The 18,971-nt window shown below is 44.5% G+C and overlaps 1 protein-coding gene across 9 annotated transcripts in view; it reads right to left on the bottom strand.

Annotated features, from left to right (window-relative positions):
* The window catches only part of SRGAP2 (SLIT-ROBO Rho GTPase activating protein 2), a 240,953-nt gene that overhangs the window by 45,380 nt on the left and 176,602 nt on the right, over positions 1 to 18,971 (bottom strand). For 5 of the 9 annotated variants that reach the window (XM_087437238.1, XM_087437231.1, XM_087437233.1 and 2 more), the window contains exons 8-11: positions 18,854 to 18,913; positions 13,540 to 13,764; positions 9,458 to 9,559; positions 8,238 to 8,435 (exon numbers count right to left, since the gene is read on the bottom strand). In XM_087437238.1, coding sequence (XP_087293364.1) covers positions 8,238 to 8,435; positions 9,458 to 9,559; positions 13,540 to 13,764; positions 18,854 to 18,913 — 585 coding nt within the window. The remainder of the gene's footprint in view (positions 1 to 8,237; positions 8,436 to 9,457; positions 9,560 to 13,539; positions 13,765 to 18,853; positions 18,914 to 18,971) is intronic. The other 4 variants (XM_004425102.3, XM_087437234.1, XM_014783470.2 and 1 more) reach the window with 2 other exon arrangements.

The raw sequence follows: 18,971 nt of genomic DNA, 5'->3' as shown, positions 1-18,971 counted from the left end.
GACTATTACTATCATCATCCCCATCTTATGGATGAGGGCACTGAGATCTGGAGAGATTTGTTGCTCAAGGTCAAACAGTGAGTGAGTGGTAGAGCCAGTACCCAAACATATATAGTTTGACAATACAGTGTGTGCTCCTAACCGTTATGGTAACATGCTCGATCCTTTATGGTACAGAGCAGAAGGAGAGAAGCAGAACAAAACTTCATAGTATTAATTCTTTTTTATTTTTTTTTGTGAGGAAGATCAGCCCTGAGCTGACATCCATGCTAATCCTCCTCTTTTTGCTAGGAAGACCGGCTCTGAGCTAACATCTATTGCCAATCCTCCTCCTTTTTTTCTCCCCCCCCGCAAAGCCCCAGTAGATAGTCGTATGTCATAGCTGCACATCCTTCTAGTTGCTGTATGTGGGACGCGGCCTCAGCATGGCCGGAGAAGCGGTGCGATGGTGCGTGCCCGGGATCCGAACCCGGGCCGCCAGTAGCGGAGCACCCGCACTTAACCACTAAGCCACGGGGCCAGCCCCATAGTATTAATTCTTTATATATGTGTAGCAATGTAAGAGTTTTGAGAGCACTTTAGCACATATTCTCTCAACTAACTCTCACAGTAACTGTACAGCACAATAGAGAAGACATTATTACTTTCTTACTACAGATGAGAAGATGATTTTGGGGAAGGGAGTGTCAAATAAATTGCTGACTGTTGCAAGCCAGTAAGTGGTGGTGCCAGGCCTGGATCCCAGGCCTTTGGACTCTTAACACTCTACCCCATGGCCATTCACCGGGACCTTCGTTTGCCTTGGCAGTCTGCTGCTGCAGTGGTTCATCTGCTGAGTCAGGGGTCATCTGCCCATGACTAAACTCAGAGGCAAAATGGCAGTGCTCCCCTGAGTGGGACCCGTGAATCACTGGTGATACGTGAGACGTGGAGGGGGTAAGTGGATAAGACATTTTAAATTGTAAAGGTTCTTTCTTTTAATGTATTAAGCAAAAAAGTATAATTATACATCAAGCCTCTGATTTTATGGCTATTACCACTTAGGATGAAGGCAGGAAGAAAAGGTGAAAAAATGTGAGTCAGTTTTACTCTGTACCTTTCTGTATAGTGCGAACTTTTAACCAAGAGCATGTTTCTCTCTCTCCCCCTCTCTTTCATGTAAAAATAAAGAAAAAAACTCCGCATCCTCTGGGATGCACATCCTTGCCCTCCCATGCTCACCCAGATGCTCCTGGGTGTACCTTTGCAAATCTCACGACAGCACTTATCACACAGCCCTGTTACGGACAGCTTGCTATTCATGTGTCTTTTTCTCTAGACTGCCTCCTCCCTATGGTCAGAGACCATGGCATTCATTATTCTTTGCATCCCTGATGCTTAGTACTGTGCCCAGCAGATAGTAGAGGCTCAGTACGTAGTCCCTCCTTATCCATGGTTTCACCTTCTGCAGTTTCAGTTACCTGCAGTCAACTGCAGTCCAAAAATATTAAATGGAAAATTCCAGAAATAAACAATTGCAAGTTTTAAATTGCACACTATTATGAGTAATATGATGAAATATTGCCCCATTCTGCTCTGTCCTGCCAGGATGTGAAGCATCCCTTTGCTGGATCCCCAACCACTGACATTGTCTGCTCCTGACATCCACCCATCGACATTGTCACGGCTCCATGATACTGCTTCTGACATATCGTCAGAAGGTCAACAGCGGTCTAATGTTATGTCACAATGCTTACTTCACCTCATCACGTAGGCGTTATATCATCTCCCATCATCACAAGATGAAGGGTGAGTGTAGTATAATTAGATATTTTGAGAGAGAAAGAGAGACCACATTCACATAACTTTTATTACAGTATATTATTATAATTGTTCTATTTTATTATTAGTTATTGTTGTTAATCTCTTATGTCTAATTTATAAATTAAACTTTATCATAGATATTTTGTATAGGAAAAAACATAGTATTGATAAGGTTCGGTACTATCCATGGTTTCAGGCATCCACTGGGGGTCCTGGAACGTATCCCCAGTGGAAAAGGGGGGACCTTCCTTGGCAGTCACAAAGCAAGCCTCTAAGTGTACCCGTACACTCTCTAAATTAAGTATAAAACAAACCCTACAGCGAATCATTTCTGTTGCTTTACTCTGCTCACAAAGGAGCAAAGAACAACTGTATGAAAATGGGCTCCCCTGTCACCTTCCCCTTTCCATCTGCTCCAGCTGCCAGCTCACCTGCTGTCCCTCTTCCCCGGGTGATATCCTAATCCCCAACCAATGCCTAACTGTGAGGCTTGGAAGAGTACTTCAGGGCCCAGAGTGAGAAACCTGCAGGAAATATCCACTGCTAACATCGGAACCCTCAAAGGCCCCTCTTTGGAAGGTTATCCCAGGAGACTTTAAAGGTTTCCTAACACGGAAAAATTCACCAAGAAACTGTAACCCTTAAAACAAGACCAGACTGCTCAGAAAACAGCCAAAATTCTGAAAGGAGATGGATGCAAATTCCTTCCTCTCACTCATGTTTCTACTTGTGATTCCAGAAATCACTTTTCCATTCACGTTCACAGTTCACTAGTTAACTCTGGCTGTCACTCAATGAACCATTAAAATAAATAACGATTTGATAAAGAGGTATGATGGATTACCTTTGCGGGTTCCATTAAATCCTGAAGGATCAAAAACTGTGTCAAGGTTGACCTGCATCCCTAAAACTGGAAACAGTGGTTGGAAGTTTTCCATCTAGGTAGGCTGGGTGTGGGAAGGTAAAGGCATCCTTGAGCTCACAGGCCTGTTATTTATCACTTTCCTACCCTGCCTGTCAGTAAGCACTTGTCTGTTGGAGAGAGAAGCTGGGAGAAACCACCTGGCCTTTACTGGCAGAAATGAGTTAGAAGACTTCAGCTGCTGCTGACCAGACACACAAAGAAAGGAGCCGAGACACCTGCAGTAAGGGAAGAAAAGGTGGCTTTTTGACGATTTCTGGAGACCAGAACTATTTATCTGTTATCTCAAAATCCCTTCCTCGGTCAGTAAGGGTCACTTTCCTTATTTAAAACATGTTCCAATATTACGCAATCAATCTTCCTTTATTCCATTCCCTGCACCTGGCTCCCTTCACCAACCATCCCAAAGTAAAGAGTTTACCTGGAATTTTCTTCACTGGAGGAAAAAAGAGAGGGCAGTGTTCTATTCCAGATCACCAAATAAAATCAAATTCCTAAACACAGTCTGACCAGTGCCATGCCCCACCTCCAAATTTTACAATCAGTATTATCAAAACTGGGGATTTCTTCAACGAGTAGGAAGGGAGGTAAAGAGTCTATTGAGTGGTTTTGCTTTTTTGCCATTGTGAACCTTCAGTTCAGTTTTTATGATCTCATTAACTTATTTCTTAATAATTCCTAAATGGTCATTAACTGTCAGCATTGAGTTTTATTTATTGAAAAGTATTAATGTAACAGTTTTCCTTTCTAAGTCCCCCCTCTCTGAAAGACATTTTAGTTGCAGTAAAATGAAAAAGCCTGAGTTGAAACATTCTAGTCCTACCACTTACTGACTCTTCTAACATTGGGCAAGTCACTTAACCCCCAGAATCTTCATTTCGTCATCTGAAAAATGGGGATAATAATATCTTTTTCACAAGGTTGTTGAAGATGAAATAGGATAACAAGCATGCCTGTGACTATGTGCACAGAATCCAGCAACTAACAGGTTCTCAAAAGTGTTCCTTACACCGGAGTCGCCTGCTCAGTTAAGTGAAAAACAGTCCTTCCCTAAACCGCTTTGCTTTGTGCTAATTTACATAAGACAGCTGAATCAAATCATGTTTCTGGCCTTAAAAAAAAATAGTAAGAGGCATGAGAATGTTTTCAAATTTAATTTTTAAATACCTCTTCCCTTTAAAATAGTGTCTTACCATGGAGGTGTAAAACCCACAGGACTTGCTTATGCCTTGGACATAATCAGTGTGAACCCAAGGCCGTAAGCATCTACTGCAACAAGGGGTGGGGTGGGTGGAGTAGTGAGCGATGCCCACCCAGTCCCATGCCCAGAGACACACAGATGTCATTATTGTGGCTGCTTCCCCACCATCCAGGCACAGTGACATTTCCCCTCCTCCCCGTCAATTTTTAACACAGGAAACAGCTGTCAGACAGAATATATAATACAGCAAACCTTTAAAGAAGAGCACATCTCCCCACTTGAATTGACAGGGCAGGGGCATTCATTCATTTGTACCTGCTTAGCACACATTTGCTGAGGGTCTGCAGGAGAACACCAAGATGGAAAAAGAGCGCGGACCACAGTTCCAAGTCTGGAGGTCTAGAGCACTGCCCCACTGGCCACAGCACCATCTCCTCTCCTATTACCAGATCCAATTCTGCCCCCAAGAATTCAGCCAGTCTAGCTTTGTTTATTTTATCGACCACAATCATTAACCCCATCCCTACTCCATTCTCCATACAAGGAAATACTTAGGAGGAATGCCAGCCTTATAAGGCTTTGACAATCCTTGGCTAAACAGCGACCATTACTGCCCATGAACAGGGAATTCGTTAGATAAATGATGGTCTATCCAACCATGCAACGTAGTTCTGCGCAGCCATTAAAACAGGAGGCAGATCTTTCAGGACTAATATGAAAATAATATCCTAAGTAAATTAAGTGAAAAAAAGCAAAGTAAAGAACAGTATGAGTGGTATTCTTCTTTTTGCATTTCTATTTATTTTATTTCATTGCATTTCTAATGTAATTCTACTGTATTAAGTGGAATACAGTAGAATACCGTCAGTGGTGATTTCTGCATAGAAGATCTCTGGAAGACCACAGAAGAAACTGGTTTCAATCACTGGCAGAGGGGACGAGAGGCAGGGGTCAGGGATTGGTAGAAGCTTGATGTTTTTCTGTATGCTCTTTTGAAATTTTTGCATCTTTAAAAAAAACTATTTTTTAACAATCACAGTAAAAAAGGCAATGGGGAAAAAAGCAGACCTTGCTGGATTGAGTGTTACAGAAGATGAGTGCCAAGTAGATGGGGAAACATCTCACTCAGGGCAGAGAAGAGGAGAGAGCTGCTGGAGGGGAGAGAGCCTTTCCTTCACCTCTGCTCTCCAGGGTGTAGAGAAAAAGCCTGTGGCCCAAGACCAGGAGACCAGAGTTATACTTTCAGCTCTTGCTGGGTTTCTTGGACAAGCAACCCATCTTGTTGCTTCTAAAAATCTCTAAACTCGAGATTTTTTTTTTTAAACACTGAGATGAGACGGTTTTGGTTAGAAGATTTTTAAAAATCACTTCAAGCTTCAAAATTCCATGATGATTTTCCTGGGACTCTGACAAATGACTGGCCTTTATAGGTCCTACTTCAAATTTCCAACTGATGTCATCTGGGCAGGTGAACCTGATGAGCCGAGAGCAGTTGGGAAAGCTGTCCCAGCAGCCCTCTGGTCGCTAGACACATTACCTAGGAGTCACAGCCCAGGGGACCTCTTCCCAACTTTCCAGAAGAAGGGAGCTTCCAGGATACGCTCCTCGGATGTTTTTGAAGGGCACAGGGAAACACCTGGGCAACATTTGTGGAGGCAACAGACTGAAAAGCACGTCTGCAGTTGTGCTGGTCTGTATGGCTGGCAAGCACAGGCAGCCATCCTGTTTAACCTGCACACTCCCTTTTCTTGAATGTCCATTTCACCACCCAAAACAGCCTTTTTATCATGAAATGACTTATCTGACGCATTCCTAGCACCAGTCACGAAAATGGTGAACTCTCTTATAAACCCGACAAAAACTAGACAAGCCCAGACAAAAAACTTCCCTCTTAGCCAAGGAAATCTGCACACAATTTTGATAAGTAGCACTATAGCCACAAAAGACAGGAAATGGGTTAGAGGACTTCAATGCATTGAGACAGAGGTGAAAGGGTGGGCAGGATCTGGAGGTCACCAGTTTGAATATGGTCATCTCCGCTCTTATTAAAGGTCAGCTTTGAATACGAATGTCACAGGTTCATTTAAAGCCAAAAAGCAATCGGACAGTCTTAAATACAGATTTTTATGTCCAAAATTTCTTATTTAATCAAAAAAACGGAAATGTTCTGCAATGTAATGAAATTGGGTCATTTAAGCAGCGCTGTATCTAAGCAGTCCAGACAGACCAGCCAAACAATCCTATTATTAAAAGCCTCTAGAGTGCTCAACGAGCTCCTGAGATAACACAGCTTGGGGCAGGACACAGCCCTCATCATAGGCAAGTTCTCTCCCTCCGCGTCCACCCCGGGCTTCCGCATGCCTCCGTGCCTTATTTAGCTCTTTTACATGAAGTAAAAATGGAAGTTGCTGGGGCCGGCTCCGTGGCGTAGCAGTTAAGTGCGCACGCTCTGCTGCTGGCAGCTTGGGTTTGGATCCCCTGACGCGCACCAATGCACCACTTATCAGGCCATGCTGTGGCGGTGTCCCATATAAAGTGGTGGAAGACGGGCACAGATGTTAGCCCAGGGCCAGTCTTCCTCAGCAAAAAAAAAAAAAAGAGGAGGATTGGCATGGATGTTAGCTCAGGGCCGATCTTCCTCACACACACACACACACACACACAAAAATGGAAGTTGCCCCTTGATATGCCCAATCCCATCACTCCCCTCTTCACTGTGTACTCTCAGTGTTCCCAGCTTATAGCATCGTGTCTGGCACACAGTGGATTCTCAATAAATGATCAGTGAGTAAGTTAACATCGTCAATAAATAAATTAATAATGATGATGGTGATAATAAATTTTCAGCATTTACTGAGCACTAACTACAAAAAGGTGTGCTAAATATTTTACAAAAATTAATGAATGAACCAAAATATCATTCCATTATTTCTTTGTACAGATTTTAGTATTTTACTCATAAGTATATTTAGACTGTTATAATTAAATGACTTAGAAAAATATTAACAATTTGTTAAGTGAAAGCACATTATAAAACAATATGTACAGCAGTATCCCATTTTTTGTAACAAAATTATAAATGTATTTATGCTCAGATATGTGTTTTATCTACGCATAGAAAAAAGACTGGAAGGGAATACATCCTAACACTATTATCTCTAGGTAGTGGGATTACAGATGATTTTTATTTTCTCCTTTTTGCTTCAAAATTTTATATAATAAGCATGTTTTGTATAACAAGAGAAAAAAAGTTATTTTAAAAGAATAATACTGTTAAATCATTCCCTTTCATCAGTCTTCTTCAGGATAAAAAAAAATCTGAATTCTGAGCTTAACTAAGTAAAACACCAGATTTTTTTTTTGAAAAAAAGATAGCAAATCACTAGTGTTCTTAATGGAGAAAGGGCAATGTTCAAAGAAGAATTAAACAAATTGTTCTAGTTGGAGGAAAAATTCAATTTACTGCATGCAGACTGTGTTTCTTGACTGTAAAACAAGTTAATTCCTCTCATTCAGAATCAGTATGCATATTCACTGGCTATATTTCATCTCACATCTGCAAACTTAATTTCTCCTTTCTTGGTCGTCAGAAGATTAGGAAATAAATTTTAGTCCGGGCAATAAATCTTACTTGGCAAGCTCAAAATAACTTAATTATTAAAAAGCAGCACCAAAGAGCAGCCAGCAACCTTTCAAAGGACTGTTAACACTACTTTAAAAAAATTGGGTCCATCTGTCTAAAAGAAGACTGGGAGATGCATGATTAACAAAATACAATGTTCTAGAATTCTCTGCAAACCAACAATGCTGCACATTACTTGCCCCTTTGAATTTTAGCAATAATTACGAAAAAATAATTTCCCATCAACAAAAATTATAAAATAATGTCATCATACCATCTAGAAGAGACTACAGAGACTACAGTTTAAAAACAAGATATGTGTTAGCCAGAATATTTGGATGTTCTTCCCAAGAACCAAGAGATGAAGTCCCCCTTTCGTGACTCCCTATGGCTGAGAAAGAAACTTTCAAACAAAAGCCTACTAGCTGGTTAAAAAATTCTTAAAAAATAAAATCTTCTTGATAGTGTACTTGGGAACATCTTTTCTCTTGGAGGTCCCTGTTAGACACATACAACTTGTAAATGTTTGTGCCTTGAAGTGTAGGTATGGTCTCTGAATATGCCCAGATCCAAATCCAGGATATTCAAAGACTGCCCTTTAGACCCTTGACAATGGACTCTAGGTTCCAAATCTCCCTGTGTGCTTCAGTGCCTAAAGATGATCTTCAAAGGCCACTGAGCTCCCTCACCGTGAAATAGAACTGCTCTGTCTCTTGCTGGTTGGCTCTCCTCTTGGCGATGCTAGGCTTGCTCATGAAGGTTTCTGAGACTGTGGACTTGACGGACTCCATAGAGTTGCTGTACTGGAAGCAGTCAGACACGTCAAAATCCTCAACAGTCACAATGTCCTGGATGGTCTGCAGAGTGGCCTCCATTGTCTTCTTTACCTGCCATGACAAGGGTCAACATAATGCATGAGGAGTAGGCTGTAACACAGCAGGTGATAGAGAAGCTTAGAGAAGTGGGAGAGGAGTGGGCTGAGGAAGGAGGGAGGGTGCTGTTAGAGGATGCAGCTCTGCCTCCCATCAGACGACACTAAGTGACTGATAAACATCACAAGGACTCTGCCACACAGTGTTACTCTCTCCAGCGAGGACCTAAAAGCCACCACCCACTTAATGCTACGTACATGACCCAGCTCTTTTATTTAATGTTTACTTTTTAAATTTAATATTAGCTCTTGGCTCTAATGGAAGTGCTAAGGGAGAGACAATGAAACAAATCCAAACCAGCCCCACTATACAAAGAGTTGGTTAAAATGTGTGATGGGCCTAGTACTGCAATGTCCCAGGTTCTGTTTCGTGACTTTCAACAAATCAATGAGCTGGTTTCACCATTTGCAAATGAAGCAACCCATCCCTAGTCTTTCCTGATCTTCCTAGGAAAAGCAAAACTTACTGAGACGCCAGGTAAGAAGTCATGTGAGCTCAAAAGAAAGGAGCTGGATAATCAATCATACTGCCCTTTTGAACTGACTATTGAAAGCCCAGAAGAAAGTCACCCTTTTCTAAGAGGACAGAGATGTTTGAAGTGTCCAAGTCAAAGGCCTCTGTTTGTTTGAAAATGCTGGAAAAAGCCAAGCATGAGGGGGTGGTTTCAGAGACACAATCTTGTTCACACAGCTGCCAAGTGCCATTTTGATTAAACGTGTAGTAGAGGGGGGAAAAATGCATTTTGCAAAAGCTCAAAATAGAGCTCAACCTTTGGCAATGCAAGAGCCACTTCCTGGAGTTCAAGGGCAGGATGTAGCAGGAGGGAAAAATCCAAGCTTACATTTGGCTAGGAAACGTCTGCAGCAGCCCGGACATTCTCTGCACGCTCCTTCCACCTGCTCCCAGATGGGCAGCAGCAAGAGGTTTGACGGGGAAACTCAGAGGGTGGCTCTGAGCCTCCTAAGCAGGAAACTCACCTCTTCGTTCTCAATCTTTAGGGTAGATAAGCGAGACTGCAGTTGTTGGCATCTCTGGACCAGCTCGCTCTGGACAGGCTGCTGGGCACAGAGCTGGGAAGCCTGCCAAAAGAAATACCAGGTCAGGAAGAGGACACAATTCTTTCGGTGGTTGCCGAGTCCCATTACTGCTAATAAAACTATACATATTCAAGCTGTGAGGTTCATAGCTTCTTTGTTGAAACAAATTCCAAAGCCAAAGTGTGTGGACCTCTTCTAGGACCAAACAGCACAAGAAAGGAATGAGAAGTGGGACCTGTTTGGAAAGACCAGGTCTCTGTTTTTGGAGCCCATCTCGAGGCTAGCGCTAGGCAGGGGCAGGTCTACACCGGGTCTGTGGCTCCATGGAAGTGGCAGTTAGGCCAGAGAAGAGTGCCTGGGGCAGCCCCAGCTCCAGATACACAATACTTGGCACAGTGAGGATTTCCTGCTAAAGGTCCAAGAGGCCACCTCTCTGACCCCTCCTTCATCTCCCTTCATACACTGGAGCAAAAGCAGGAGAGAAGTGGGTCAGGAGGCTAACTTGCCACTATTGGCAGTCAGCTTGTGTTTATAAATCTGGGCCATGCGTGAGAGCTCTGACTCAATGAGAGAAAGTGTGAAGCCAGGAACAAGTCTATGCTAGAGAGCCCCAAAGGGCATGGAATCTGGTGGACATTGGCATTTTCAAAGAGCCATCCTTTTACCCCAGGTCTTCACCAGATCCGTGTGGGAGAGAAGTCTGCCCTTCCCCTAAGGATCATTGTCAGTAAGCTTTCCCTTGTGTGAAGGGATGGTTGAGCCGCTGTCTCCTGATGAGAGCATGGCTATGGCATGGGCATGAGGTCACCCACAATTCCCAGGATGACAGATGAAGAACAGAAGGCTGGCAGATTGGAAGGCAAGACTCACGTGGAGGCAGCTCCTGTGACCTTGCCACCATGTGTCCCTTAGCTTCTTGTCTGCAGAGAGACATCTGGACAGAACTGGCCTCCTTCTTCCCCAGGAATGAGTGAGCACATCCACATGCCCACAGATCATTCTCTTGCATGAAAAGACAAAACCTCTCTTCAAATGGAGGGGGCTGGGACTTGACCTTTTCCTCTATTGGCTTTTAAGTTCCCAACTGACTTGACCTCCTCCCCCGGCTGAGAGGCTGGCCTGAGCCAGCTCTCAGATCTGGAGAGCTGACTTCATTCTGGCTCTTGGATGAGCAGACACAATGGAGAAAGCTCGGTGGCCAGGATGGGTTAGCGCCAAGAGTGAAACTCTCTGGCTGTCTGATGTCACCGGTCAGGCATCCAGAGCCCCACAAGCCTCTGGGGGCACCAAGAGTAGAGCCAAGCACCTCCTCCTAGTACATCTGAGAGTGCTTGGCATCAGCTCACGTGCTGAACACCCCAGAACACCAGTCAGTGTGGGGCCTTGGCCAATTTCAAGGCTTCCGGTCAAAATGCCACCTGAACTTTGGCCCTAGTGCAAGGACTTCCAGGCAGCTCCCTCTTGTTGCCTCCACAGTCTATAGACAACCCACACTGATGGGGATAGACTAGCTGCAGGGAACAAGAAAGACTCGGCCTCTCATCTCTTTTTATTTTCCACCATATGATGGCTAGGCTGGAATGCAAAACCTTTGCAAGCTCTAGGACTGGCCCTGGCCCTTGCCTGGCTCAGCCGCTGATCAGCTATATCACACAAAGAGAAGGCCTCAGCAGGATAAACTATTGATTTTTAAAGTAACCCACACCTAGCAGGGAGGAATCGTGGGAAAACCACTTCCACGCCTGTTGCCTTAAGAAGCAGCAGACTTGCTGATGCATGCTTTGACAGTGGTTCTCTATCGGGGTGCAAGGTAATGCATTCCAGCTGTGCTCTCGAGGATGGAAATGAGGTTCTGATGGGGCTAGGAGGGGGCCTGAGCACCTAGCATTTGGATTCCCCCTTTATGGAGACAAGCTGTTTGGCTCAGAAGGCAACTCAGGCAACACTAGAAAATGTATCACTCCACTCAGCTGGTCCCCAAGTTCCAATGATTCTTGGGAAAGAATTTCAGTGACAGCTGGAGAAGGGGCTTGGAAGGCAAGTTGGACCAGAAGCCAGGGCAGGTGAGGAACGGGGCTTCCTGGGGCTTGGTGACACCTCTTCCCCCTACTCTAATTGCACATGCTGCCATCTCACTTCCCCATCTGTTCAGACACTGACATTTCCTAAGCCACAGCAATGGAAACAATTGTAAATTGTTTGGTTTTCCCCAAGAAGGAGAGGAAAGAAATCATCTCCACATTTTTGTCTTTAGGATAAAAATGTCCCACTATCCATAGAGGCCTATCGATGACAGTGAATCCTCTGGTTACACTGCAACAGCTGTCATTCTGGAGCAAGATTTTCTAAAGACAGTCTGGATGCTAATCCTAATGGAAACACCATCCTGGTGAGAGGACATTGTTGTTTTTTGGCCACCCAGCATGCATCCCTCCTTTTTTTGGTAACTTTGGTCTGACTGCCTCTGGGGGAACCTCCTACTCCAGACTCAGGCACCGTGCTTTGGACAGGGCTCTCCTCAACTCCGGGACAGAGCATGTGACCTAGGCATAAGCCAATCAGCCAACTGTAGATACTGAGCCACAGTGATTGGCTCAGGGATAAGCACATCACCCAATCAGAACCAAGGAGACATAATGAGACTTTTGTGGGTGCTTCTAGGAGGGAAAGCAAATACACTTTCTGCTGGATTCCAACCTACAAGGAGATAAGGCTGGAAATACAGTCACCTTGCCCGCGGGGGTTAAAAGCCTATGTGAGAATGGAGTCAACACAGAGGATATGGAGCAGAGAAGGAAGAACTGAGTCTTGATAAAGTCCCCTAAATCCTTGAAAAAATTCCTAAATCCAACCATGCCTGAAGATCCATCCTGTTTTTCTATACTCTGGATGTATAAGCCTGTACCTCCTTTTTTTCTTTTTTCTTTTGGTGAGGAAGATTGTCCCTGAACTAACATCCACTGCCAATCTTCCTCTTTTTACTTGAGGAAGATTGTCCCTGAGCTAACATCTGTGCCAATATTCCTCTACTTCGTATGTGGGTCGCTGCCACAGCATCGCTTGAGGAGCAGTGTGTAGGTCTGCACCCTGCATCCGAACCCGTGAACCCGGGGCCACCGAAGTGGAGCATGCGAACTTAACCACTACGCCACCAGGCCAGCCCTATATACCCTCCTTCTGATTTAACCACTAAGTTACACAGTGGCTCCTACCCACAGGAATAAGGTTCACTCTGATTTGTATGCACAGCCACCAGAAGTGAAACCAAAAGATTCAGAGTAATGAAAGCCAAGCAGCTTCTCATTGCTCTCACTTTAGTTTATTTAGGCCCTTCTTGTTTTAGTCATTGAAGGTGAAAAGTCCAAAATGGGGTCCCCATGCTCATGTTTCCCTTCCCAGGCAACCAGCATCAGGCCTTTGGGATGACATCTTAGCTCCTGTCTTTTCTGTATGTACCCAATTTTTTTTGTTCAATACCCAAGCAAAATTACACCTTTCATTGCAATCTTCTAAACCCAAGACAATAAGATCCTTCAGAACTCTGCCAAATGATAAAAGATCATATCATTACCCTGCTTAGGTCAAAAGCCTTTAGTATCTGGCCCCATCTCAGCTCTCAATTCTTCCAGCCTCAACACATGGAGGGACCCCCCTCAACTCCCCGCTGCCACTTTCCCTTTCACCGTATTGACCGGTTAGTAGTTTTTAGAACACACCTGCTGTTTTTCACCTCCTTTGATCCTGCTGGTTCCTTTGGGAGCCCCTGTGCGTATTTCTAACTCTCTCTCAACTCACCACACTGTACGCTCCCCGAGGGCTCTAATCCCCAATGTCTACCGTCAAGCCTAGCAGACAGCAGGCACTCAGTAGCTGTCTGCTGAATGAGTGGAATGCACCTCACCCACCTGACAGGAAGCCAGTCCCAGGCCTCGCTCTTCCCAGAATCACGTGGCTTCGGTTTAGTGAATCTACAAGTGAGCTCAACCTCCTTGGGGAGTGTGGGGATAGGAAGAGGGCCTCACCATGTCCCCCATGTGGGGCTGGAACTCAAACTTCATAGGTGGGCAGAAGACATTGTTGTACATCTCCATGAGGCGCTGCTTGTCACTGGTGGCATCCAGGTTTTCTACAGCATTCTCAATGGCGTCCAGACCCTCATGCTTTGACTGCTCCAGATTCAGCTCAGCAGAGAGGAAGGTGCGCAGCGCCCGGTTCAGGCTAGCGTGGTAGCCTAAGTCACAGCACTGCTGTGGGAAGGAGAGGGCACGTGAGCAAACCACGGACAGCCCCAAGGCTTGGGAAAAAGGGAGAGTGGTCCCTAGGGAGATCTGACCAAGTCAATGGGACTGGCTGTGCAGCAGGAAGAAGGCTGACATTCTGACTTCCAAGATCTGGGTGAGATTTCTCAGTTCTTGACTCCCAGCTCAACAGCTAAACACACCCTAGAAGACCTTGAGGTGGTTAGAAGGAAGAGGACTTATTAGGACAAAATGAAATGATTTCATCGTGCCTTGTACAATACCATTTGGCAAACATGAGAAGAGCTGAGAGTTAAAGGGAATCCTCTTCTATTTTTGGATTCTGAACAAAATTCAACAATAAAAATATAGCCTGCCATTCCCTGAGGGTTACTGTGGTTAAGTCACTACATACCAACCCATCCAGGCCATTTCAGCCTTCAGGGTTCAGAAATCAGAAGTGTTGCAAGGATAGTTAATTGACACAAACTCAGAACTCTAGGTGGAAGGAGAAGAGAACGGGGGGCTGACTGTCAGTCATTGCTCCCACCAACTCCCAACATACTAGCACAGGCCTTAGCTGCAGATGAGGATTTCTGCACTAAAGTTCCTGCCCTACAGAAATTGCATTTATAAGACCCCAAATTTCTAAACATAAGTCTTACTGAAAAAATTCAGTTCATGTAAAGGATTCTGATTTTCTAAAGCAAGATGGAAAAAAAATGGTATGAAAGAGGCAATAGTATAAAAAAAGCACTGGATGGGAAGTCAAGCAACCTTGGAAAAGCTACTCTCCATCCCTGAACCTGTTTCCTCGACTCTAAAATGAACAGATTTGGCCAGGTCAGTGGTTTGCAAGCTGTAGACCAGAACCCTAATGTTGCGTGCCACTGCTCAGGCTGCTCTTGAGAAGGAGGTAAAAGGGCAGCCTGACTAGTAGGACTTGGAGCCTCCTATTCCTGCTTCAACCAAACCAGCTCTGCTCTTTCTTCTATTTAATATTTTGGGATTCTATGTAAGGTCTGGTTTGAAGAAAGAATTCTTCTGCTAGAGAAAAATACTTGGACTAAATGTAATCCCTCAGGCTCTTCAGCAATGGCATTCTCTAACTCTATGACAATATTCCCCAGCCCTCCCAAAGGACCCAGAGATCCAAATTCCTTGGCCATCCATTATCCTCTCTATTGCTTAAGCAGCTTTGAGATCCAGAACCTGAGAAGAAACATCAGAGAAGAATCATGGATAGAGTAAGACCATCTGCCTGATGGCCACATCATTCCATAAGCAGGCACCAAAGTAACTCTTCTCCAGCCTTTCCCCCTCATCACAATCACATTGGGAGCAGCCACTACTGGGGAAGAAAAAGCATGTGACGTGCCTGCTCCTCCCAGCATCTGACAAGAAGCTCAGCAATAGAGCTCCTGTCGGGTTGTGCTCTGGGTTCAGTGCCAACAAGCTCTGGCAGGTGCCTGGCTGCAGCAGAAGAACAGCAGTTATAGCTTAACTAGAGGCGGAGGATGGAAAGACATTCCATTCAGTTGGGAGTGAAGAGCAAATGGAAGCTAGACAAAAGCGGCTGATTGGGAGGCTGCACGTGCAGGGGCCCTACCTCCTCTGGGAGACACTGGTCTAGCCAGGCTGCCCTTGAACCTGTAAACATTCCTGACTAGCTCTATGTAGACTCTGATGATGAACTCTATGCCTATAAGTCTAATAAACAGAAGTAACACTGCCCACAGGGCCGAGCAAGTGTGTGCGTGTGTCCGTGTCGGGGCGGGGGAAAGTTTAGTGCAGAAGAGAATTAGGGGGAGGCAGGGAGCCCTTCATAACCTTTACATAGTTTTGATAACTCCCCTTTCCTCTCCATTCTCACTACCTCTTCCCTAATTCATACCCTTATCATCTTACAGCAGTGCTGTCTACTTCACTGTCCTAAAATATGGCTTTTATGATGCCACTCCCCTGTGGAAAAAATTATAATAGCTCTCATTTTTTCCTAAAGTCAAGTCCACCTTCCTCAGTTTGGAAATTTAAAAATGCCTCTGTTTACTAAGCGAGCTTACTACAGGCCAGACAGCGTGCTAATGCTTTATGTACATTCTACACTTGAATCCTCATAACCCCAATGAGGTTGGTGTTATCTTAATTTTCCAGACTGGAAAGCTGAGGCTTAGTGAAGTTAAGCAAGGTCAACAGCCAGAACAAACTGTAATCTGTCTTCAGTCTGAATGTCTAACATCATCTCCCTCTATTTTCTTCTTCAGACTCTTCTGCTCTAATTCAATGATATACTCTCTGTTTAGGGTAAAGTATTGGAAAACCATAGGCCTCAAATCAGCTGTATGACTGAGCAAGATACCTAACCTCTCTGAGCCTCAGATGGAGATAACATCAGCCTTATAGGTTCTTGTGAGGCTGATAACAGGCAATATATTTACATCTGTCTGGCACCATGCAGACACTTACCAAACCCCAATCACCAATATCCCCAAATCCGTTGACCTCTGCCCTTGGGCTGCTAGCATTCTCTCTGCCTAAAATGTCTCCTACTCCTCTCACCTGTTGGAATTGGACACATTTTTAAGATCCAAATCAAATTCCCAGTCTCTGAAAAGGCAGCCAGTCCTACACCCCTGGCATATATTGACCTTGACCCCCACTCAGAACATGCATCTGCAGCCCTCACGTGACAGAGAACACTCTCTATTCTTTGACTTGCCATTTCATAGCACCTCAACCAGAAGGCAAGCTTCAAGGAGGCCGTGCGGTGTCTTACTCCTTCTTTGTATCCCTCACCATTAGGCCCTGCTCACAGTAGGCAGTTAATAAACATCAGTTGATTAATTGATGCCAGGAGTACAGATTCCAGCCTCTCAGGAAATAATCCACTCAGGCTGAGCACTGATCTAAGTCAAGTGGGTAGAGGTGGCCCCTGAAGCCTTTTGTTTTGCTCACTCTGTACGGCCTATGAAAGGCAGGGAACTTCCTCAGGCTGGTCCACTACCTCTATTATATAACTCTTCTATAGCTTCTTTGTGCCAAGGAGTGGGGGTCTGACTCACAATGTGCCCTCTGGCCCCTCTATGCCTCCAGCCAACCAGGGAGACTCAGACTAGGTTTGCAAGAGCCCTGGCTATTCACCTATCTGCAGGGGCAAGAAGCAGAAACTGAGGCTTTAGCAAAGAAGCTATTTCTGGCAAGCTTAGGTAAATGAGACGAATATTTCATCCCTGTTCCCAAGAGAATCCCAGTGAGTAGAGGCAGCACATTATTTTGCTCACAATGGGGACAGAGTATGCTTTTCATGGCTTCTGACGAGTTCTGTGGCCATGCCAGGCTCCCCTGGCCATTTCTGGGTTATATAAATGTTTGATGAAAACTCTCTCAGGGGAAATCAAATTTTTATGAGAATTTAATGATAGCCCATCTAGATGCGTGAGGACTTGAGTTGACAGCTCATTAACCCTTTACCAGCTGATATCTTCATCCAGAGACTCCAGAGAAGGCCTAGAAAAGAAATGGGTGTTTCCTAAACCCCACTTCAAGTCCACACAGAAGAGAAAAATAAGAGAAAAAAGGTTCCTTTATAAAATTTCCTCCTGAGAAAGCCGAGCTCCCTCTGTCCGACTTGGGTGCACATGGTGTCACAGATTCTCTCCCCATGTATGGAGCACTAACACACTCCAGCTCTGCGTGAGGACAATGCCCTGTTCTTCACTCATCCATCTGCTCCTGGGTGGAAAGAGCCACGCGAGTACAGGGGAGGAAAGTCACATTCCAACAAGCCCACAGTTCTTAGACTCTATCAAGTCTGCTCAGAATATCTTTTTGGCCTGAAGTCAAGGTTTTCCTGGTGTGTGTCAGATGCCTCATGCGGACTCCTACAGTTTGAGTTTAAATCTCATACTGTATTATAAAAAGAAGTCAAATGCTAGTCCTTGTACAAGTCAATGTCCTGGCATCGACAAAAATAACTTCTTCTCACTTACCCGCAACGCCTTAAGCACACATTGAGCTTCAACATCACTAGGAAGGAGGCAGACTGGTGTCCATGACACAGACGGCAATAGACTGGAACAAGATTCATCCCATGTCTTAAAGTAAGTTCTGGACACTGTCAAGATCAAAATGCCAAAGTACCCAGGCTCCCCACTTACTTCTGCTCTAATTGTTGGTTCACTGCCAAAGTGTCCTTTTGGCCATTTTTACTGCATAGATCAGCAAGAAAAAGGAAGAAAGTACTGACACATGCAATAACATGGATAAGGCTCAAAAATATCATGCTGGGCAAAAGAAGCCAGGAACAAAAAAGTATATACTGTATAGGAATCCCATCTTTGTGAAGTTCTACAACAGGCAAAACCATGATGAAAGAAATCAGAACAGTGGTTTACTTGGGGTGGCAGATTGACTGAGAAGAGAAAAGAGGTACTTTCTGAAGTGGTAGAAATATTCTATATCTTGACAGAAATGTGGGTTACAAGGGTGTACGAATTTATCACAACTCAAAACTATAACACAAGTTCACTCACTGTATGAAAATTATATCTCAATTAAAACAGTATTAAAGGGCAGAAAAAGGAAAAAAATCTTGCCTTGGGAAATCATCTTTTTCCTCCTCCTTCTATTCCTTTCCTCCTTCAGTGAAAACACCACGTGCTCAGCTATGTATTAAGCACTGTACGTACGTATGTACGTAGGTATGAAGGTAAGGAGAAGACTTGGTTCCTGCCCTCGCGGAGCTTACAGAGGAGACTAAAAGACCTTCCTCTGTTCGTAGTGCGGTGGCTCTCAAACTTTTTTTGACCTCCAACTCACAGTGCAAAATACATTTTATATTGCCACACACATGCATACACACGCCCGTGGGTGTGCAAGTGTGCATACACACCTAACGTAATAGTTTCACAAAACAAAACTCAACCTTACAGTGTGATGCACCTTGACATTTTCTTTCCTATTCTATTCTAGTCTGCTCTATTCTAGTCCAGTTTATTCATTAAAAAAATAGTCAAGCCCATATAAGTGATTTCACGACTCCCCTAACGGATCATGACCTATGGTCTGAAAAGCACTGTGCTAAGGCTGCGGTGCTTACCTCGAGTGCTGCACTTAGCCAGTTACATAGAAGTGACCTGTCTGTACGTCGATGAACACCCTAGGGCAAAAACTATGTTATTCCTTTTGTACTCCTGATGTTGAGCACATAGGCTCAT

Source organism: Ceratotherium simum, chromosome 2 (genome assembly GCF_057802395.1).
Source record: "Ceratotherium simum simum isolate JZ-2026a chromosome 2, ASM5780239v1, whole genome shotgun sequence".
In the NCBI taxonomy this organism is placed as follows: domain Eukaryota; kingdom Metazoa; phylum Chordata; class Mammalia; order Perissodactyla; family Rhinocerotidae; genus Ceratotherium; species Ceratotherium simum.
Note: the sequence above shows the minus strand (reverse complement) of the source record. Positions and strands in the feature narration are given on the sequence as shown.